Source organism: Lissotriton helveticus, chromosome 9, assembly GCF_964261635.1.
Source record: "Lissotriton helveticus chromosome 9, aLisHel1.1, whole genome shotgun sequence".
NCBI classification, from domain to species: domain Eukaryota; kingdom Metazoa; phylum Chordata; class Amphibia; order Caudata; family Salamandridae; genus Lissotriton; species Lissotriton helveticus.
The window spans coordinates 22,841,422-22,864,909 of record NC_136070.1 but is presented as its reverse complement, the minus strand read 5'-3'; the positions used below and the strand labels follow the sequence as shown (position 1 = coordinate 22,864,909).

At 49.0% G+C, this 23,488-nt stretch overlaps 1 protein-coding gene across 1 annotated transcript; it reads right to left on the bottom strand.

Moving 5' to 3' along the window:
• Positions 1-231: 231 nt before the first annotated feature.
• Positions 232-19,484, bottom strand: SPTSSA (serine palmitoyltransferase small subunit A). Its single transcript, XM_078659385.1, has 2 exons — positions 19,114-19,484; positions 232-959 (listed from the first exon to the last, which is right to left on the bottom strand). Exons 1-2 carry the CDS (start codon positions 19,268-19,270, stop codon positions 856-858), a joined length of 261 nt encoding a protein of 86 aa, XP_078515511.1. The 5' UTR covers positions 19,271-19,484; the 3' UTR covers positions 232-855.
• Between the last annotated feature and the right edge of the window lie 4,004 nt (positions 19,485-23,488).

The window sequence follows — 23,488 nt, the reverse complement described above, 5'->3', positions numbered from 1 at the left end:
AAATCTTAAGTACAACCACTGAGGGCCCAGGACATCTCACCATTCACTGTACAACTCCACAAACCATCTGGGGTCCAGCTTTTGAGCACCGACTTAAGCTCCAATACTTGTGTGTTTCAAAGGTATACATCTTCAGACATTTTTCACATACAGTGTATCACTCTTCTGCCGTTGCCAACTGTGCATAATAGACATACACGCACACTGAAAATAAAATGAGGAAAAACACAATTTCTAACGTTAGAACAATTTACATTTTTATTTCCTTGCAAAACCTGGCTGGCGCCCATGGATAAGTCACATTCGGTCAAGCAACGAAGAGACCGCAGCCACTGCCCCAGCAAGGACAGCAAACATGCAGCACATATTTTGCAAACGAACACCACGCATCAAACAATATTAATTCTTCCTTAGAGTCCAACGGGCCTTTCCTCCAACAACCTTCGCTGGTGAAACAAGTGTATTTACATATGACCCAACCACACGCAAAGATCACCACTCAACCACATCTCTGCTCATCCAATTAAAAAATAAAGCATCACAATTTACTTAATTGCATTGAGAGAAAAAACTGCTTTGACAGTGCAATATTCAAACTGACAAATGTTAAGAAAATACTGCTCTGAAAGTAGAAACAATACGAGTTAAAATAGATAAAAGTTGTATATAATCAACCCCCTGGAAGATTAAAAGGAATGTGAATTGCGATACTGGGTATCTATGCTGCAGCCAGCCACACAGTGCGTGTTGCTCCGCATCCATGGAACGCCAAGAGTCTCTGGTTCAGGACCAACCAACTGCAGGCACCTCAAGCCCCTCTTGCTCCAGACTTCTCCTCGGAGGGGTCTCCATTGATCACTGCACGACCTCAAAATAGTGCAAGATGGCCATGATGTGCTGAGGCATGAAGACGTATCCCGTATACAGCGCCATCCCTAGGACCGAGACCAGCATTGAATCTGAGCAGGATGTTAAGGACACAACAGTATGTTCTGCAACAGAGGAGAGTAGACAGCAAAGAACAGATTTCCTCCATTTCGTACTGCGGCAGGGCATGGAATCACTACACACAGAGCATCGAAGCAGATTAAATGACCCACCATGTCCGCAGAATTATCACGGTCCCCAGTTGCAGTCACCGGTCAACACGGAGGTGGATATTTGAAAAGCTGTGGCCCCTCTAAGTAGTCTCGCAATTTTTCCTTGTGTAATACCACACGTACCTTAATAACCGTCATAACAATAATTAAACTCACTCCTATTGTTCTCCCAGTGAAATAACTTTATGGGGCCCTCTACATTAAATATAAACTAGTCCTGATGATGGTCTTGCGTATTCATGCGACAGGAGACCGAAACGTTGCTGCACACTCCACTACTTTTATTTAGATCAATAAAACATTGGGACATGCCATACACTACAGTGATGCATCTCCAGGAGTGCTCCTAGCTTCAAGAGTGGATTACACACTTCTGCCTCAGTGATTGGATGTATGAAAGCATGTACAACTAACATGATGGATAGAAAGGCGTTCCTTGCTGTTCATAGAACCCCTTGTTACCTCTTGCTTTAATAAAGACCAATTGATCACAATGACATTGATGGTATGCCTACTTTTTCATTCATTGTTTTCTTCTCCGCATTAATCAGCAATATCAGACATTGGATTAATTCCTGGGAATTTTGTTCATGGCGTTCGAGATCTCTAAATGCATAAATATTTGACAGTATTTTAATGTATAAATAATCCCTTGCTAACCATTTGCTTGAGCTTATACCAGTACCCAAGCTCACAAGGGGACATTGGGTCGCCCTCCGCTTTTCTTACTGTAGCCACATATATGCGTTACCCTCGCACAATGACATCTGTTTGTGTCTTCGCTCAGTCCGCGCCACTGGGCACAGAATTTATTGATCGGCAATGACAGTGTGCACATCTGGCATCTACCTAGAACACAAACAGGAAGGGCAGAGGGCAGGCCCCTGCTCACCGCAAATCACGCACAGGGCCCCAACGCTCTACCTATAACACAAACAGGAAGTGCATGGGGCAGCCCCCCCCCCCTCACCTCACGCGCAGAGCCCCTCTACCTATAACACTAACAGGAAGTGCACAGGGCATGCCTCTACTCACCTCACCGCATAGCCCTGACCCACAACCTAATCAAAAATGTAGAGAAATGTTTTGCAAATATTTGCCAAACTCTTGCAGTTTACCTTGCCATGCCGTAAAAATTAACTCGCAAAGCTGAAAAAAACTTTTGCAAAGGTAAACCTGGAATATTAAGAGTGAAAAATAGTCAACTTTGGCAACAAAAAAAACCCCTGCATGGTATAATTGCGAAGTGCTAGCTCTCTGCTACTGAAACCAGAGTTTTCGTAAAAAGAAAACGTGATACAAAGCCTTCTCGGGTGTCGCAAGAAGATTTGGAACTCTCTGCCTCTAGATGTCTGCCAGATCTCAGCTACCGCCTCCTTCAAAAAATAAGTGAAAACATTTCTGATGAACACGTGTTTGCCTCAAGATCACACCTTTTGTTTATGGATTGTATACCTGCGTTTTATTCATCTGCTGCCCTATGGAGGTCAAGCTCCTTCACTTTTTAATCCGCAAGGTCTCTGCTCCTGGTTGGTATATGGGACTGGTTATTGACCTCACACCTATCTCCTACCCGCCCTTCATGTCAAGCGCCGATACCCTATGGGGTCATGTTCGCACTATATAAAACTTAATAAATAAACAAATAAGACCCGGCTTCCTGTTGTCTGCTTTCAGTCCGCCCTGTCCTTTAGTTCCCGCATGAATCAGTAGGATTTCAGTACAATAACAAGGCCATCTGTAAGATTACAGGCCGAGTAAACACAGCCCAGGTCTCAGGGCACGTGTGTAAGACTCACGGTGACTTCCCTTGGCCTGGGTAATTGTTGAGTTCTGAGCTCCTTGTCAGACACAGGAGGCTGGAGCACGGGTGCCATGGACACCCCAGAAGCCTTCAGCAGCTGGGCTTCCGCCACACCCTCCATGCCTGGCCCAACGGTTGGACAGCATTGCCAGTCCTCCCCTGGGCCCCCACCGCCACAAACACCGCCAGCCTCGCTTACACTCCGCCATTCAGAAGTAACCCCGACGTGCACGCCTCACGCACATTCCTGCAGGTTCATTGTTAGATTTCCAAGAACCCCGACGGCCCGAGGCCCAGGACTGGTTTCAATGCAGCCGAGGGCAGGCGGCTCCAGGAAACTCCAGTCACAGCAGGTGCCACCGGCTCAAGGTGGCAGGAAGGAGTGCCAGGCAGGCAGGAGCCGGCAGAGGGCGCGGTGGAACCAGCCCTACGCCATGGGTTACCCTGGGCACATCACGTGTATGGGATACATGGTCATAAGCACCGACCATGGCCTTGACGTTCATGTTTTTATTTTTAGAGGATATTAAAAAGGAGTAAAAATAAAAAATAAACTAATTACGGGCAGATCTGCACTGCTTTTTAAGTGAGGTTCATGATACCGGTAACATGCGGTCACTCAGTGTACAGAGAGCCAAAGCGTCCACTGGCAGGACCCACTGCTGTACTCCGAGTGTTGGGGCGGGTGGGAGTACACCGAAACGGACTGTAAACAGACCAAGGAATGAAGAGGGCTGCCCAAAGCTCCCCTGCGTGAGTACATATGTATGTTTTGTTTCAGAGCCTTTCCTGATAAATGGGGAGAGGATGTAGCCGTCTCCACGTCCTGCTTCACACCCTTCGCATGCTCCGAAGGATCTTCAAATGGATCCCTCCCGACACGAGGAAAACCGTCACCCAGGCGCTTATCACCAGCAGACTCGACTACGGAAACGCCCTCTACTCAGGCACAACAACCAAGCTACTGAGACGATTACAACGAATCCAGAATGCCTCGGCACGACTGATCCTCAACGTCCCCTGACGCAACCACATCACACCCCACCTGAGAGGCCTGCACTGGCTCCCAGTCAACAAGAGGATCACCTTCAAACTCCTCATCCACGCACACAAAGCCCTACACAACACCGGACGTACATACCTCAACAACCGACTCCGCTTCCGCTTCCACACCCCCACCCGAAGCCTCCGCTCAGCCAACCTCGCCCTCGCCACAGTTCCTCGTATCCGGAAAACCACCGCCGGCGGCAGATCCTTCTCCTACCTCGCCGCCAAGACCTGGAACGCTCTCCCCACCAGCCTACGACAGACTCAGGACCTGCTGGCCTTCAGAAAAGTCCTCAAGACCTGGCTCTTCGATCAGTAGCGCCCCCCCCCAGCGACTTGAGACCCTCACGGGTATGTAGCGCGCTTTATAAATTGATTGAACGGCTAGAGCGGTCGACCTCCAAGCTGGGGAATCGGGTTAGAGTCTCGCAGCGTCCTGCGATTCTGGGCAAATCACAATCTCCCATTGCCTCACAAAAATGGATGTGTCCTATGCCAAACAACAGGACAGGAAGGCCATCCTTTTAAAGTTGGCAGCTCTTAAAGCCTCACTGCCCAACTGAGATATTAACGGGCACTCCTGACTGGACAACGTACAATTAGTTTCACGTACTACTCTTCCTAAAAAATTCTCGACCACAGGGAACACATTGAGTTTCATCAGCTGCCAATACCAGTTACCTGCCCCCTTTAATTTGGCTAGAAAAGGGCGCATTCTGGCTTGTTGGGGCGCCGCTTGATGTAGGGTTATATTTTTATATAAAGTTTGTAATCTGTAGATACTCAAAAAAAAAATGATTTTTATTCTCACCATATCTACTTTGCACCACTTGCCAGGTAATTATTTTATTATTCGTTAGAAATGTCCAAACTCCTCTAATCCACAGTCTTTCCAGTTTTTCAGGTGACTAGAAAGAATTTGGAGACTCAAACTTTTGCATCCCATCAACTTTAAATAGTGGAAACCGGTGGAGCCAGCCTTAGTAAAAGATATCCAGAAGTAGAAAACACATGTTTCCGTTGCCAATCTGAGGGGGGGAGGGGACTGGCTCCATACTTTTTACACATGTACAAAATTACAGCATTTTTGGTGAATATATTCTCGGCTATAAACCAGGCAATCCAAAAGAGGGTAGACCCTAAAGATGTGGTAGCCCTCACTCTTTGGCATTTCTAGAGAAAGGGGAGACTTGTCAAAATCAGAGGCGATTTTTATTGCAATCAGTTCTTTGGTTGCCTGCTCCTTAATCCTCCAGAGTTGGAGGTCAGAGGATGTCCCCTCCTACTTGAAGTGGATAAATAAAATGAAACGTACTATGGGATTTGAAGAGGCATATGCTATGAGGGTAGGAGCTACAAGAAAATTTGAGGCTGTTTGGAAGTATTTTAAGAATTTAGAAACGATGGCGTGACTTAAAATGTTATAGATCTTGCACTATACTACTTTGACAGTTCAGCACGATGAACTTTTGTGTGCCGAAAAAGCACATTTAAAAAGCACTATAGCACTTCCCTGGAGTACTGTAGCACGAAGCACGTTAGCATTTTATTAGCAAAACTTGTATAGCTGTAAGTAGTTCAAGATCTGGTTTGTTTACTGACTTAACATGTTTATTTTTTTGTTGTTATTTTTGGCATTCGGATCCCTGTCGGTTGAAAGCTAATTTAAAGTTCGCTCAGCAAATGTGTAATGTTTAGTCTAATATCCTGATGATGATAATTGTTTGTAAAATGGTCCCGTTTTTGCTTTGCTCAATAAGAAATATTTTTAAAAAATAAAAGATTTTTTTAATTTAATGTGTCGTCATGTAACGAAACTGGTGCTCATGTAAAGTGCTTTGATACCTGATAATCCTCGGGTCTAGTTTGCGCTATATAAAACTCTAAAATTATATAAGGCATTCTCTAGGGCTGATAGGACGGCCATAAACCATCTGCAGTGACAACTCTCCCCTAAAGCAATGAACGCACCTGTGGCTTAGGAGAAGCACATAGATGCAGCCCGTGCTGCCCCAGCGGTGATGGGACTGTCGCACATCAAGAGATGTGAGGGGCACCTTTGGGCCCCATCAATCCACTGCTCACACATACTCCGGGTGCGCGCTCCTGCCACTCAAGACTGCGCACATCACAGCCCCTTACGTTATATGGCAACAAGGTCAGTGGGCCGACAATTAAGGCCAGCCGGGCCGTACTAGGAGTACCCGTGCCTTACAGCTTCAACACTCCCTTCAACACACACTCACTGGCCCGTCAGAGCAGCACACAGATCCCAAGCCGCTCCTGAAACAACACTGCACCCATGCAGCTCGTCTTCATCCTGAAGACACCTAGGACACTAGGCACCCACAGGGAGCATCGCCCTGCCAGGGACCAGCTTGGTGCCACACCTAGGACACAATGCACTGACTGTGGGCACCACCCTGCCAGGGGCCAACCCTCCTAGCACACCTAAGACACAAGTCAGCGACAGTGGGCACTGCCCAGCCTGCCTGGCACACCTAAGACACAAGGCACCGAGAGTGGGCACCACCCAGCCCACCTGGCAAACCTAGGACACAAGGCACAGACAATGGCCACTGCCCTTCCGGGGGCAGACTAGGGCCACACCTAGGACACAAGGCACCATCCTGCAAGACCATGGGCACCACCCTGCCAGAGGCCAGACATCCTGGCAACCCTAGGACACAAGGCACCGAGAGTGGGCACCGCCCAGCCTGCCTGGCACACCTAGGACACAAGGCACAGACAATGGCCACTGCCCTTCCGGGGGCAGACTAGGGCCACACCTAGGACACAAGGCACCATCCTGCAAGACCATGTGCACGACCCTGCCAGGGGCCAAACATCCTGGCACACCTAGGATACAAGGTACCGACAGTAAGCACCACCCTGCCAGGGGGCAACCCTCCTGGCACTCCTAGGACACAAGGTACCGACAGTAAGCACCACCCTGCCAGGTGGCAACCCTCCTGGCACTCCTAGAACACAAGGCAGCGAGAGTGGGCACCGCCCACCCCACCGGGCACACAAGGCACCACCCTGCCAGGGGCCAAACATCCTGGCACACCTAGGATACAAGGTACCAACAGTAGGCACCACCCTGCCAGGGGCCAAAACTCCTGGCACACCTAGGACACAAGGCACCGACAGTGGGCATCACCCTGCCACACCCAACACAGAATATATTTTTTTTAAACAAGGGGATCCCACAAGTGGAGAACTTGGGGTATATACATTTTGTTTGGTGAACAATGGTTGAGTCCTGTAAACTTTCCTTTTTAGCGAATTGAAAAATAATTAATAGGTTCAGTACGTTTTATTCAGGACTCTATAATATACAATATAATGGAAATGCAACAATTATAAAGTAAAACAACCTCAAAACAGTTTACTGTATAGTGCAATTGGTGTATTCTTGCAGAATATCAAAAACTTTAAGTATATATATATGCTGCCAACGGATACCACCGAGAAATAAAGGGCTTCCACATGACCCCCCTCTGGCCTCCGCGCTTCTCTTTTTAAGGGAAGTGGTTTGTGTATATTTTCGCGCCAAGCCAGGAGCGCTTACGGATGGCCCTGCTGACAAGAAGACACGAACGAGACTGGCACCGCGCTGCTTGCAGTGCAGTTTTTTGCTCGAGGGATCGAGATAGTTTGTTGTCCACCAAAGCAACAGGAGAAGGAGTGCAAAAGGTGGTACTTACCCCGGGACGCTGTGTGCTTACACTGCTGTCTTCGCATAGCCAGAATCTCTCTGTGATTTGGTCCAGCAGTCCGAGGGGACTTGAGGAGGAACTTTGGGACACGGAGGTTTCATTTATAAGTCCCACCATACGAGGCTGTAAAGGACATTGGAGCGGACATTGATAGACTGTCTGCACCCACACCACCGGCCCAGCTGCAAGACCATGTTGCATGCTGGGAGTTGAAGTCTCTACATATCCACGTGACTTCCAACAGGTGAGCCAACGCTTAAGGGGAGGAGTACAATGTCGACTGCAGCACTCGCAAAACAGCCTTGATGGAGATATGCGTGACTTTGTGTTGGGGCGTAAGCACTGAGGAAGGCTTGTGTTAAGCCGAAATGCATTTGCTGCTGCCAACGGATACCACCGAGAAATAAAGGGCTTCCACATGACCCCCCTCTGGCCTCCGCGCTTCTCTTTTTAAGGGAAGTGGTTTGTGTATATTTTCGCGCCAAGCCAGGAGCGCTTACGGATGGCCCTGCTGACAAGAAGACACGAACGAGACTGGCACCGCGCTGCTTGCAGTGCAGTTTTTTGCTCGAGGGATCGAGATAGTTTGTTGTCCACCAAAGCAACAGGAGAAGGAGTGCAAAAGGTGGTACTTACCCCGGGACGCTGTGTGCTTACACTGCTGTCTTCGCATAGCCAGAATCTCTCTGTGATTTGGTCCAGCAGTCCGAGGGGACTTGAGGAGGAACTTTGGGACACGGAGGTTTCATTTATAAGTCCCACCATACGAGGCTGTAAAGGACATTGGAGCGGACATTGATAGACTGTCTGCACCCACACCACCGGCCCAGCTGCAAGACCATGTTGCATGCTGGGAGTTGAAGTCTCTACATATCCACGTGACTTCCAACAGGTGAGCCAACGCTTAAGGGGAGGAGTACAATGTCGACTGCAGCACTCGCAAAACAGCCTTGATGGAGATATGCGTGACTTTGTGTTGGGGCGTAAGCACTGAGGAAGGCTTGTGTTAAGCCGAAATGCATTTGCTGCTGCCAACGGATACCACCGAGAAATAAAGGGCTTCCACATGACCCCCCTCTGGCCTCCGCGCTTCTCTTTTTAAGGGAAGTGGTTTGTGTATATTTTCGCGCCAAGCCAGGAGCGCTTACGGATGGCCCTGCTGACAAGAAGACACGAACGAGACTGGCACCGCGCTGCTTGCAGTGCAGTTTTTTGCTCGAGGGATCGAGATAGTTTGTTGTCCACCAAAGCAACAGGAGAAGGAGTGCAAAAGGTGGTACTTACCCCGGGACGCTGTGTGCTTACACTGCTGTCTTCGCATAGCCAGAATCTCTCTGTGATTTGGTCCAGCAGTCCGAGGGGACTTGAGGAGGAACTTTGGGACACGGAGGTTTCATTTATAAGTCCCACCATACGAGGCTGTAAAGGACATTGGAGCGGACATTGATAGACTGTCTGCACCCACACCACCGGCCCAGCTGCAAGACCATGTTGCATGCTGGGAGTTGAAGTCTCTACATATCCACGTGACTTCCAACAGGTGAGCCAACGCTTAAGGGGAGGAGTACAATGTCGACTGCAGCACTCGCAAAACAGCCTTGATGGAGATATGCGTGACTTTGTGTTGGGGCGTAAGCACTGAGGAAGGCTTGTGTTAAGCCGAAATGCATTTGCTGCTGCCAACGGATACCACCGAGAAATAAAGGGCTTCCACATGACCCCCCTCTGGCCTCCGCGCTTCTCTTTTTAAGGGAAGTGGTTTGTGTATATTTTCGCGCCAAGCCAGGAGCGCTTACGGATGGCCCTGCTGACAAGAAGACACGAACGAGACTGGCACCGCGCTGCTTGCAGTGCAGTTTTTTGCTCGAGGGATCGAGATAGTTTGTTGTCCACCAAAGCAACAGGAGAAGGAGTGCAAAAGGTGGTACTTACCCCGGGACGCTGTGTGCTTACACTGCTGTCTTCGCATAGCCAGAATCTCTCTGTGATTTGGTCCAGCAGTCCGAGGGGACTTGAGGAGGAACTTTGGGACACGGAGGTTTCATTTATAAGTCCCACCATACGAGGCTGTAAAGGACATTGGAGCGGACATTGATAGACTGTCTGCACCCACACCACCGGCCCAGCTGCAAGACCATGTTGCATGCTGGGAGTTGAAGTCTCTACATATCCACGTGACTTCCAACAGGTGAGCCAACGCTTAAGGGGAGGAGTACAATGTCGACTGCAGCACTCGCAAAACAGCCTTGATGGAGATTTGCGTGACTTTGTGTTGGGGCGTAAGCACTGAGGAAGGCTTGTGTTAAGCCGAAATGCATTTGCTGCTGCCAACGGATACCACCGAGAAATAAAGGGCTTCCACATGACCCCCCTCTGGCCTCCGCGCTTCTCTTTTTAAGGGAAGTGGTTTGTGTATATATATATATATTATATATATTACCTACTGGCGATAGCCAGTAGGTATATATAGTTAGAATTTTCAAAAATCCCATAGGAAAAAAATCCTATGTCGAATAACTTTGGCGTTTGAGGACAGAATTGGCTGAAATTTTCAGGAAAATGGAACATTTTGTTTCTGAGCAGCCCCTGAAAATTTGGGGGGGGGTTTCGTCAAGGGGGGGCCGAGAAAAAAGGGGGGTCCCAAAACGTGTTTTTCCCATGCAATTTTCCATAGGGCGGTTGGCCTCACTTTTAGCCTGAACGGCTGAATGGATTTACACCAAACTTGGCAAAATTGTAGGGACTGGTAGCCCGATGTGCCTTTGCTATGTCTCAAGATATAGGCTCCAGTGGTTTTTACGAAAATTAACTTTGAAAAATATATATTGGGCTACATTGGGCTATATATATGTTGGAGCCCAAATGTAGCCCAATGTAGCCCAAAGATGGCCACCAGAGACAAAAAAAAACAAATGTAGCCCAAATATCAGCCAGATGTAGCCCAACTATAGCCCAATGACAGAATGTCCCAGAGTGTTCTAAAGAACAACTAGAGTGCTAACAGTCCTGCTTATTACAAAGGTATGGCACACCTGAAGCCATCTTGATTGGAATAAAGTGGTACCTCTTAAAACATTTAATTTAAAAAGGAACAAAATGGGGGGGTTCATTTTGCCATAGAAAGTATGATTAGCGAATATATGACGAAATCCCGCATACCATCAGTCCGCAAAAAAAATCCCGCATGTACTATTAGGCCGCAAATTAAAATAACGAAAACTTTTAGAACGAATATGCCTTTAGCATACACTAAACAACTAAGCTACCCTAAACCCTAAAACACTACCCCCAGCATGACCCTACAATACACAAACAGTACAACACTACCCTAAACCCTAAAACACTACCCCCAGCATGACCCTACACTACACAAACACTACAACACTACCCTAAACCCTAAAACACTACCCCCAGCATGACCCTACACTACGCAAACACTACAACACTACCCAAAACCCTAAAACACTACACCCCAGCATGACCCTACACTACGCAAACACTACAACACTACCCTAAACCCTAAAACACTACCCCCAGCATGACCCTACACTACACAAACACTACAACACAACCCTAAACCCTAAAACACTACCCCCAGCATGACCCTACACTACGCAAACACTACAACACAACCCTAAACCCTAAAACACTACCCCCAGCATGACCCTAAACTACGCAAACACTACAACACTACCCTAAACCCTAAAACACTACCCCCAGCATGACTCTACACTACGCAAACACTACAACACTACCCCCAGCATGACCCTACACTACGCAAACACTACAACACTACCCTAAACCCTAAAACACTACCCCCAGCATGACCCTACACTACGCAAACACTACAACACTACCCTAAACCCTAAAACACTACCCCCAGCATGACCCTACACTACGCAAACACTACAACACTACCCTAAACCCTAAAACACTACCCCCAGCATGACCCTACACTACGCAAACACTACAACACTACCCAAAACCCTAAAACACTACCCCCAGCATGACCCTACACTACGCAAACACTACAACACTACCCAAAACCCTAAAACACTACCCCCAGCATGACCCTACACTACGCAAACACTACAACACTACCCAAAACCCTAAAACACTACCCCCAGCATGACCCTACACTACGCAAACACTACAACACTACCCAAAACCCTAAAACACTACACCCCAGCATGACCCTACACTACGCAAACACTACAACACTACCCAAAACCCTAAAACACTACACCCCAGCATGACCCTACACTACGCAAACACTACAACACTACCCAAAACCCTAAAACACTACCCCCAGCATGACCCTACACTACACAAACACTACAACACAACCCTAAACCCTAAAACACTACCCCCAGCATGACCCTACACTACGCAAACACTACAACACTACCCTAAACCCTAAAATACTACACCCCAGCATGACCCTACACTACGCAGACACTACACTACCCAAAACCCTAAAACACTACCCCCAGCATGACCCTACACTACAACACTATCCTAAACCCTAAAACACTGCCCCCAGCATGACCCTACACTACGCAAACACTACAACACTACCCTAAACCCTAAAACACTACCCCCAGCATGACCCTACACTAAACAACCACCACAACTCTACACTACACTAACACAACACTACACAACACTACACTACACTACACAATCACTAACCCACGAAAAAATTAACACAAACCCACTTACCTCTCTCGTCATCGTGGTTTTCACAACGCAAATGCATTTACCATACATGCCTTTAAAACGTAATTCTTTGTAAAGGCATGCGCGATAAATGCACATGCGTTTTGAAAAAATGCGGGATAATGGTATGCGAGGTCAATGACCTTGCGGGATAATGGTATGCGGACTGAAAGTCTGCGGGATAAAAAATGCGGGAAAATGGCTGCAAACCATGATTAGCAGCAGACTTCCCTGGTGAGCACTAGCTTTACTACAGTGATCTAATGAGCAACTAGAGTGCTAACATTCAGAATTTATGGCAAATGTGTGACACATCTGAATGCCTTCTTGATAGAACCAAAGTAAACAAGCATTGAAAATGCAATAGATCTCGCCCTCGTTTAAGTTAAAGCCATTCTGTTTGTAATGAGGTGGCTTTTTAGCTTTGCTTTTATTAGTGTTTTTAAAACTTTCATGTAAATAACATGCATATGTATATGTATGCATGCATTTATATAGATATGCAGATTATATATGTTTATATATGTATATTACCTACTGGTCCAGCTAACTATATATGGTCTCTAACCTATGGTTTTTTCAGTGATTATATATATATATATATATATATATATACATATATATATACACACACATATATATATCATTTTTTTTATGATCCTGTGCTCACAAGAAGGTAAAAAGTAGGTACTCTAGTGAGTCAAAGAAAGTAAAAAAAATGCAACTCTTAAAAAACATAACATTGGACTCCTATTAATGAATTTATATAATAAAAACATAAGTTAATATAGACACAAGCCTCATTCTCACCGAGGACACTCCACTGCTACAGAATCAGTACAGGAGCTGGTCCCGTGTATTCCATTTCCCCTGACGCTCGGCAATACAAGCCTAACTAAATGCGTCATGAGTAATACGTGTGCCGCCCCTCCCTGGAGGCTCGGATCACAATCCGCTGGTCTACCACGACTGATCCCCCAACAAGGATATCCAACACAAGATCCTTGCAACCCCGACTGTGTTCCTTCCAGATTAGGATGCCCCACTAACCGTCCCTCAACCATCTCAAGACTCAATCCATTCTAGCGTGAGACACTCCAGTGCTTTGGCTCGCCATCTACATGGTTCCTTCCTGATAAGAGGTGCTCACACACCTGTCCTGAAGAGGATCTCAAATGTTTGAGATCGAAACGCTGTCGACCTCATAACTATATTAACTCCTGGGTTTACTATATAATGTCACACCTAGGGCACAAGGCACTGACAGAGGGCACAGCCTAGCTCTCCTGGCCCACCTAGGACACAAGGCACAGATAATGGGCACCACCCTGCCAGTGCTCACTACGCCATCGAGTTAAGCTATCCTGGCTGAAGATGGCTGATAGCCAGAAACCGGTCCTAGGATGCTTGATTCCGGTCCAGGGAAGACATGGCTTGGCAGTTCGGGCTGGACTGTTCCCATGAGGCACAGGGTCAAGACTGATTTGCATATGGCCATGTCTGAACTGGGGTGGCTTGGTGAGCAAAAGAACGATGGATTAAACTCAGATCTGTGACTGGGGGTGAATGTTTTGCCATTGTGCAACATTCTGTCCATCATCTTGTGTGTTTTGCCAACCCTCCTGGCACACCAAGGACACAATGCACCAATAGTGGGCATCACCCTGCCAGGGGGTTGCCTAGTGCCACACCCAACACACAATAGCAAAAGAAACAAAAGATGGATGATGCTGAACAATGCAAACATTCACTTAATTATTGCACAAAGGACCAAGGCAGAGATGCCAAATTACAAATGCACATCCACTCACTTCGTCCGTCGAAAAGTTTTTTGCAGTTCCGTAGTATACTGTGGTGCTCTCCAAGCATACAGCCTCCCTCCGTCTTTAGGAGACCAAACTGACTCACTAGGGAGAAAAAAATCCCCTTTGAGGTTCACAAATTTATTACACAAATGCCGAGGCACATCCAAAATCAGTCCAAGTCTGTAAAGTAGGCGTTAACCATCATAGTAAAAAAGAGGAAGTCCATAAGTCGATCTTTGTTTCCTTCTATGTATCCTTTATTTCTTGTCAAAATCCATTACATTAGAAACAGGCAGCCGACACGTGTTTCGTCCGAAAGGACTTTTTCAAGGCTAACAGGAATTGTAGAGTGAGTCGTAGCTCCAAAGTAAATGTGTTAAAAGAAAAAATGGATCATACAGCGTGAAATGTCTAAATGTAAAGCGCTCCGATATCCTTCGGGATCAAGTTCGCGCTATATAAAACTTTATAAATAAACCGCATTAGTGGTTTAAAACCTGTAGTGATAGTAACAGGTAAGTATCCGCTCCCGCTACCTCAGTTCCTCAAGACAAGCCTTGATAAGCCTGCAAACTTCAGTTGCGGCTACTCGGCCAGTTAGATCAGGCAAAAACACAGTAGATCCTCACAGAACTCTGGGCAAAAATGACAAAACCAATAACCACATACGTGCATTGCAGCCATAAAACACTGAAAAAGGAGATACAAAAACGGTAACCAGCAAAGGAGGCCTTGCCTTATAGTGTACTACTCTCTGTAAAAACAGAGCAGAACCTCGCAGTAAACTTCGCTTCTGGAGCACTGTAACTTCTTAAAACTTCTAGTAAACAAGATGCCAAACAAGCCAAAGCGCATGTTTTAAAGTGACCAATCTGACAGCAAATTGCAGCTCTCAAACCCCGCCACTCCCCCAAATGAGGGACAATAAAAACAGCACAGGGAGGGGGGGGCAATGGTGGTGTAGAAAAGGGTTGAGTGGGGGGGGGGGGGGGGGGGGGGGGAGATAAACGCCTCCAAGTGGTGGAAACAAAGGACCCGAGTAGGGTATTTCAATATTTTAAAAGCCAGGCAGGAGAGAGGAGTGGAGGTGTGGAAGCAGCATATAGGGAAGAGAGCACGTGCACTCCATTTCCTGGTGCGGACATGTGGAAAAATAGAAGCCATTCAATCAAAATGATGGCATCGAACCTATGTGTCAACTGGACAGGAAGCACAAGGACAGAAAGGAAAACCATGAAATACGATGACACTGACAAGAAAGCCAATTAACTGGCTGAGCCAAGTGTAATTAGTGCTATTGTCCACAAAGAGTCTAAACACGACGGCTGAAAGCGGTCTGTAGGCGAGACCTACATATGGAGAGGTAAACTGAGCACCAAGGCTTGCCAAAGAAAAACTGCTCCGCCGTAAAATAAATCCACACAAGATACAAAAAAATAACTAACGCAAATGAAAAATGCCGACATTACCATCAGACAATATAAAGTTAGGTTTCAGGCGAAAAAGGTCCCAGCTGCTTGCTGGCTTTTATAATCTTGCGGATGTTAAGCGGTGGATCTGCGTAGGATGTATCGTGCATACAATAGTTACGTTCCCTGTCCCATGGTAGGAAGCATTCAACAGGCTTCCCTTCTTGTCTTACCCACTGTCCCCCGTCCAGCGCGAAGAAGGACTTATGTGTACATAACCCCCAAAGACTGAAGCCATTCTTTTCATCTGAGAATTCGGAGTTAGCATTTGCTGTTTGGCGGTAACTTCAGCACTAAGGGGGGTAGAACGTATACAATTGGCTTAGAATTGGAGTCATTTTACACTTTAACTTTACTTAAAAGTCATATTTGAAAACAGTTTCAATTTACGCTACTGGACAGCTATGCAGAGTGTGGAATATTGTAGGAAAGTGTCCAAAAATAACTAGCATTGGAAATGCAATAGGTCTCGCAATAACGCGAGTCTGAACTATTAGCATTGTAAATGATAATGCCCTTTATTTTTGCGTTCTGGTTTTTGGAACATAAATAAAAGGCTTTGTCATTTACAAGGCCTATAGCTTAAATTTGCGTTAAAACGAGACCTATTGCATTGCAATGGTGGTGGTGCTGCTGAGTTTTCTCTGAATCTGCACTCTGAATCTGCACCCACAATCTGCACCCACAATCTGCGAGTGGCGTTGCGCGGGTGAGTGGCGTTGCGCGGGTGAGTGGCGTTGCGCGGGTGAGTGGCGTTGCGCGGGTGAGTGGCGTTGCGCGGGTGAGTGGCGTTGCGCGGGTGAGTGGCGTTGCGCGGGTGAGTGGCGTTGCGCGGGTGAGTGGCGTTGCTTGGGTGAGTGTGGTGTTGCGTGGATGATAGTGGGCTTGCGTGGGTGTGAGTGGCGTTGCGTGTCTGTAAGTGTTGCTGTGTGGGTGAAAGTGGCACAGAGCCTTTGATGTGGCCTGGCGCAGGAGAGATGCTGCTGCTAATTAAATACAAGAGCGGCCGGGAAACACAAGTACGGCCGGCCACATAATTAGGGGAGGAGAAGCCGCACAGCACACGCTGGGAGAAGCCCTTTGATGTGCTGTGCGCCGCGATGCGCGCTCTGTGCTGGGGGAGGGCCATTAGCCTGAACTCGCGGCAAGATCAAACGAAGGGTGGGAGGGACATTGAGGAACAGATGGCCATGAAAGTGTATGGGCCAAAAGCGCGTGCCTGTGGCCACGTGCACTCGAAGAAAACGCCACGAAAAAATGCGGTGGTTTGACAATCAGTTCGAGCACTTGAATTCTCGCCATTTCCCATTCCTTCGGAATGGTAAAGGACAAGACCTAAAAAGGTTGAAAGGCATGTGAACCATGGTAACAACTGTCAACAGTACTACAAGTTGTAAATACTGGCGTAATAACCACACATGATTGCGCCTGACGCCAAAACTAATTAACTCCTGGCATCTATCTGGAGCACCAGTTTGCATTTGAAAATGTCAGCATATATAGAAATGTTGGCTTACATAACAGCTGTTCGTGTGAGTAGCTTTTACAGTCGTTTGCTTCTGTGCACTCTAGTACTTGCAGAAAAGCTTTTCAAAGTACGAAAAAAGAACTACAACTCCATAGTGCAAAGAAAAAAGGTGCAGATCTACATGATGTCACAACTTGAGATTCATGACAAGTCTATTATAGCACAGCAAGGTGTGAAACATAAAAAATGCAAAGCAGTACATTTTAAAAAGAACCCGAGCCCTACCAGATACTCAACAAGTGTTTACTGGAGCTCAGTTAGACTACAAACAAATGCCCCTCAAACCCACTCGATGTTCAGTCACTACGCACTCTCTCTATTGACAGCCACCCAAAACCCACAGGGTTGACACAAGGAGCGGTCACCTCTCTACCTCAGCAGATGCAATTAAATAAAGGCAGAGCTCTGCAAGTAATGACCTGACCTCTAACAGAATAAGCCTGCGTCTGTCAACCGCAAATTACCCAAAAGTCGAACAGACCGACTCTGAGGAGGTTAGGTCTGGCCAGGAATACCAGGTATCACCCGAGGACGTGAGTCACATACCACGCAGAGAAGTCAGTTCTGCTGATCCTAGCGACTATTTACACACAACACTGCAAGAATGCACGCCACCGCAGGCTTTTATCCTCCTTTCAGTCACACTTCACCTGCAGAGCACAGCCATGCGGCACCGGGGATTATCAGTTACATAACCAAACAGGAACTTCAGTTATGTCTACCCTGATCAATAGTACGTTAGATAGACAACCTGAAGAATGCAATATACTAAGGGTTTGCTCCTACCGTGATGAATCGCCTTAGGGGCCCAGCACGTTTCTAACAGGTACCATCCTATCCACCGATCACATTCAGATAAGTCTACCCATGTCACAGATAATTTACAAAGACCACCAAAACCCACATGCCTACAGGTTCACGCTCTGCATTTATATAGTGACTCACTTAAGGCACTCCTCATTATTGCAAATGACACTGAAGATACCAGTTGCAGTCTAGAATTACAACCCCCGTACTTCGAAGACTCCGACCCCAGAAGGATACTGAAGATGGTCACTCCACGCGATGACATACAGCCACCCCACACACACACACACACACCCAGAAGGATACTGAAGAGGTCACCCCACCCTTTGACACCCAGGCTCCCTCCCATCACCCCCACAGGATGCTGAAGGGGTCACCCCACCCCCTGACACCCAGGCTCCCTCCCATCACCCCCACAGGATGCTGAAGGTGTCAGCCTTGCCCCCTGACATACAGCCCCCACCACACACACACAGGATACTGGATATGCCCCTCCACCCGAGGACATACAGCCACTACACACACTCCCAGGAGGGTCCTGAAGAGTTCACCCCAGCCTGTGACACCCAGGCTCCCTCCCATCACCGCCACAGGATGCTGAAGGTGTCAGCCTTGCCCCCTGACATGCAGCCCCCACCACACAGACACACGATACTGCAGATGTCACTCCACCCGAGGACATACAGCCACTACACACACTCCCAGGAGGGTCCTGAAGAGTTCACCCCAGCCTGTGACACCCAGGCTCCCTCCCATCACCCCCACAGGATGCTGAAGGTGTCAGCCTTGCCCCCTGACATACAGCCCCCACCACACACACACAGGATACTGGATATGCCCCTCCACCCGAGGACATACAGCCACTACACGCACCCAGGAGGGTCCTGAAGAGTTCACCCCACCCCCTGACACCCAGGCTCCCTCCCATCACCCCCACAGGATGTCGCCCTTTGACATACAGAAGCCCTCCCTCTCTGACCTGCACACCCACCCCCCACACACGGATGCAGAAGGTCACACCCTATGAAATACACCCTCCACCAAGACGGATACTGAAGAGTTCACCCCACCCTATGAGGTACAGCCCCCCCCCCCCCCAGCCGGAAGGATACTGAAGATGGTGCGCTCCCAGGGCTCCAGCATGTAGAGCGCCGTCACCAGCAGGTACTGGTAGTAGATCCAGGACAGGCGGCCCCAGGCGCGGCTCAGCGGCGGCCCGCTCTCCGGGGACCACGGCTTGCGCGGCGGGGCGGACAGGGGGGCCGTCATGGGCGCGGCTGGGCCGGGGCTCAGGCGGGTCGGACCGTGCGCTGGGGGCCGCCCTGGTCTCCGCTCTCTCTCTGCGGAGTCACTTCCGCCTCCGCTCTCCGGTCACTTCCGGGTCAGCTGCCGGGGATGCCGTGCTCTCCGGTGCGCGAGCCGCTCCTTTCAGGCTCTCGAGACTCTCCCTCACTTCCGGCTGTCAGCTGACCTTTGCCTCTGTGACGTAGCCTGGTGAGCTGCTTTCTCCCCAATCGCATTGGTCGCCGGCGAACGCACCACCTGGACGTCGCGTGACGTCACCGCGGAGCCTGCCCAGCTGTCAAGACAGGAAAGAAACAAGCACTTGCAATGCAAGCGGCCTCGCCTTTGGGAAACTGACCTATTTAATTGCATAGCTGCCAAGGTTTTAGATTGCTATGTGTGACATTTTCATATTTTCAGTGGAATTATGAGTGACATTTCAACGACTATGAGTGACACTTTCTCACTAGCAAAATCAAGCACCGAAGACAAGAGACATTTTTTAAATCAGAAATAACACCTGTTCCAGCAACGAGAATCTCTAAAATCTAAAAAGGGCTGCAAAGCTCCGGATCCCCTTGTAACCTGATTGTACTACGGGCAGTGTAGGATGCGCTCTAGTCTATGAGCGTGAACGCGATGACGCGTCACGCCATAGACAGGAGCGCGAAGGGCGCGCATGCGCAGTAGGCGCCAGATTGAAGGCGCGAAAGTGGGAGAACGGAGCTGGCGACCGGAGCAGTCGTGTTAGACGCTCGGCGCCCTCTAGCTCGAGATTGCATATCATAATTGTAATAAAGACAAGCAAACTCACCTACCTGGACTCTGTGCATATGTGGGGAACAAGGTAACATTACATTGGCGACGAGGCTGGGACCACGAACACCAGGCACTTCAGGGTCAGGAGCAGACCCCCCATGACAGCCCCATAATTACAGCAGTAGGACACAGCAACAGAAAATCCAGGAATAAACGAGCAGAGGGCGTGGCAGCAGCTGAAACAACCACGGGAATCCACCTGAGCCGGCTCCAACAACCAGGTCAGTGCTGGGCTAGGAAAAGGGAGCATAGCCAGCACCCTGGCAGCCAAGGGCATTGACCCCAAGTCAGAGGAAGGGGCGCAAACGGACGACCCCACACAGACCAGAAGGGATAGCACGCCTGGCAGTCCCAGAGGGCAAGGGAACACGGCAGAGAGTGCGGGAGCATCCGGTGGACTCAGTCAACACAGTGCCCAGGGGGTAGACCCCAGAGGTGAAGCCAGAATGGCAAATCAAGCGTCTGTTCTGATGGCCCCAGTCCCATTCCTGCCTAGACCGGGCGAACCGCAGTTAAAATGGGAGGACTGGAAGGATTATTTTCAAAACTATATTGAGGCACTCGAAGATGAGAATGAAGGGGAATTCACCTCGGAAAGGAAGAAGAGACTATTGCTCCACAACCTGGGCCCGGAAGGGGTGAGAGTGTTCAAGAATCTGGTGCCCAAGGAGAGGGGAGTGAATGAGACAGATGTCTTCAAAAACGCCCTGGATGACCTGGACAGCCACTACCGCCCAGCAGTTTGTGTCTCCATAGACAGGTATAATTTCCAGCAGCGGAAGCAGGAGGCTGGTGAGTCGATTGATGATTACGTGGCAGCGCTCCGACGCCTGGCCATCACGTGCCAGTATGGAGGGCTTCAGGAAGAATATATAAAATACCAAATTGTTATGCACACCACGTGCAGGTCGGTCCAGGACAAACTGTGGGCGCAGAGTGAGACGTCCCTTAAAGAAGTGGTGGCGATGGTCAAAAAGGCTGAAATGTCACGACGCGGTGCGGAGGCAGCAAAACGGGAGAACGCGCCGAGGCAAATGGTGAACAAGATAGAAGATGCACCCCAGCCTGGGAGAGCCAAGGGAGGATATGGAGATCAGAGGAAGGACTTGAGATGGACAGGGAAGCAGGCAGGCCGCCCTAGTACAGACAACAAGTTTGCGTGTTATAGATGTGGCAGCACGGCACATTCGGCGCAGGATAAACGCTGTCCCGCGTTTCGCGCCAGATGCTCATTTTGCGACCTGGTCGGCCATTTTGAGAAAGTCTGCCGCAAAAAGGGGAAGAAATCCACGGTCAAGTGCGTCGATGCGGCCGCAGCCGACGTCAGCGAGGAGGACGATTTGGATGACGACGACTTGGTGTTGTGCATCGAGGACCAGGTACTTGAGGTGACGGGAAAGCGAAGAGACAAGCCCCGCACGGACATGCTGATAGGGGGAGTGAAGGTACACGTGGCCGTCGACTCAGGATCTCCTTGGACCATCGTGCAAAGGTCCATATGGGAGGAAGACTTTGTGCCTGTGGTGGGGCCAGATCTATGGCCGCCGGACATCAGACCCATCTCGTACACGGAAAATGCCATTCCTTTGGTGGGGTGCCGAGACTTCGACTTCGAATTTAGAGGGAGGTCAGCCACGTGCACCCTGTACATAGCGGAGAGAGGACCTTCAGTGCTGGGGTGGAGAGATGCAGGCGATCTGGGGATCATACTCAACCCGGGAGGTAAAGAACAGATTCTCTTGACAGACGAGTGGCCCCTCACGAGAGAGGAAGATTGGAAATCAGCATACCCCAAAGTTTTTGACGGATCAGTGGGAAAACTGGACAAGTTCGTTCACAAAATGGTCCTCAAGGAGGGTGCAGTACCGGTGGTGCATAAAGTCAGGAACATTCCCATATCCACCAGCGGAGCAGTACAACAGGAACTCCGGAGGCTAGAAGAGCAAGGTGTCATAGAGCCGGTGGATAGTGCAGAGTGGCTATCCCCCTTGGTCGTGGTCAAGAAGCCAAATGGGCAGGTCCGGCTCTGCGTTGACCTCCGCGAGCTCAACAAAAGTCTCATCGTGGAAAAGTTTCCCCTTCCCAGAATCGAGGAGATGCTCGCCAAGACTAAAGGTGTGACTCACTTTTCCACTATAGATCTCACGTCTGCGTACTACCAGATAGAGCTGCACCCGTCGAGCAGGAAGTACACCGCTTTCATCACTCCATTTGGGTGCTACCAGTTCCGGAGGATGCCCTTTGGCCTGGCATCCGCAGCGGCTGTTTTTCAGAAGCTGATGCACCGCTTGTTCAAGGACATTCCTGGAGTACAATACTTTCAGGACGACATCTTGGTGATGGGCTCGTCAAAAGGTGATCACGACAGGAAGTTGCGGAGTGTGCTGGAAGTGTTGCAGAACAAAGGGCTAACGGCGGAATGGAGTAAGTGCAAGATAGGGACCCATTCGGTGACATACTTGGGGCATGAGATCAGCACGAGCGGAATTTCACCCAAAGAACGAAATGTGACGGCCATAAAGGAGGCGAAGGCACCCAGCTCCAAGGAGGAGGCGAGGTCGTTCCTGGGAATGGCCGAGTATTATAGTAAGTTTGTGAGACACTTTGCCACCCGGACATACAGAATGCGACAACTCATCAGAGACAAGACCAAGTTTGAGTGGGACGCAGAGGCACAAGAGGAGTTTGACACCATCAAAACCTGCATTAGTCAAGCTATTCCGTTGCAAGGGTTCGTTCCATCGGGCCAGACCGTGGTAACCACAGATGCCAGTGACAAGGGCTTAGGGGCGGTCCTGGCTCAAGTGAGGGATGATGGGGCCACTGAGACGATCTGCTTTGCGTCCCGTGCGCTGTCTCCGACGGAGCAACGATACAGCGTAATTGAAAAAGAGATGCTGGCAGTCACCTGGGCTTTAGGCAGATTCAGACAGTTCGTTTGGGGTACGAGATTCAAACTGCAAACGGATCATAAACCCCTCATCAAGGTCTTGACCTCCTCGGGGCATGAGACAGCGACCCCGAGAATAGCCAAAATGACTCTGAAGCTACTCGATTACACCTACGATGTTGAATATCTGCCGGGGACACAGAACAGGGTAGCGGATTATCTCAGCAGGGCTGCGGCGATGGAAGCGGCGCCAGAGGAAGCCCTGGATAAGGAAGAGATGGTGGCAAGCATGGAGGACTATGAGAGTTCGATAAGTGCCCAAGAATGGGAGTCCGCCTATGATGAGGACATGGAAAAAGGGGAGATCAAGAGATACTTAACATCAGGCTGGCCTGACAAAAGGAAGCTCACTGATGGAGTACGAAAATTCTATGAAATTAGGGAAGAACTGTCCCTGAGTGACTCTGGGGTGTTTATCTATCGGGGCGAAAGAG

What these genes read in the sequence shown, in the direction of transcription:
- SPTSSA (XM_078659385.1), bottom strand. Translation starts at nt 19,270, where the DNA reads ATGACGGCCCCCCTGTCCGCCCCGCCGCGCAAGCCGTGGTCCCCGGAG. An exon ending in CTGGGAGCGCACCATCTTCA is followed by an intron (nt 960 to 19,113) that starts GTATCCTTCCGG and finishes CATCCTGCTCAG; the next exon opens with ATTCAATGCTGGTCTCGGTC.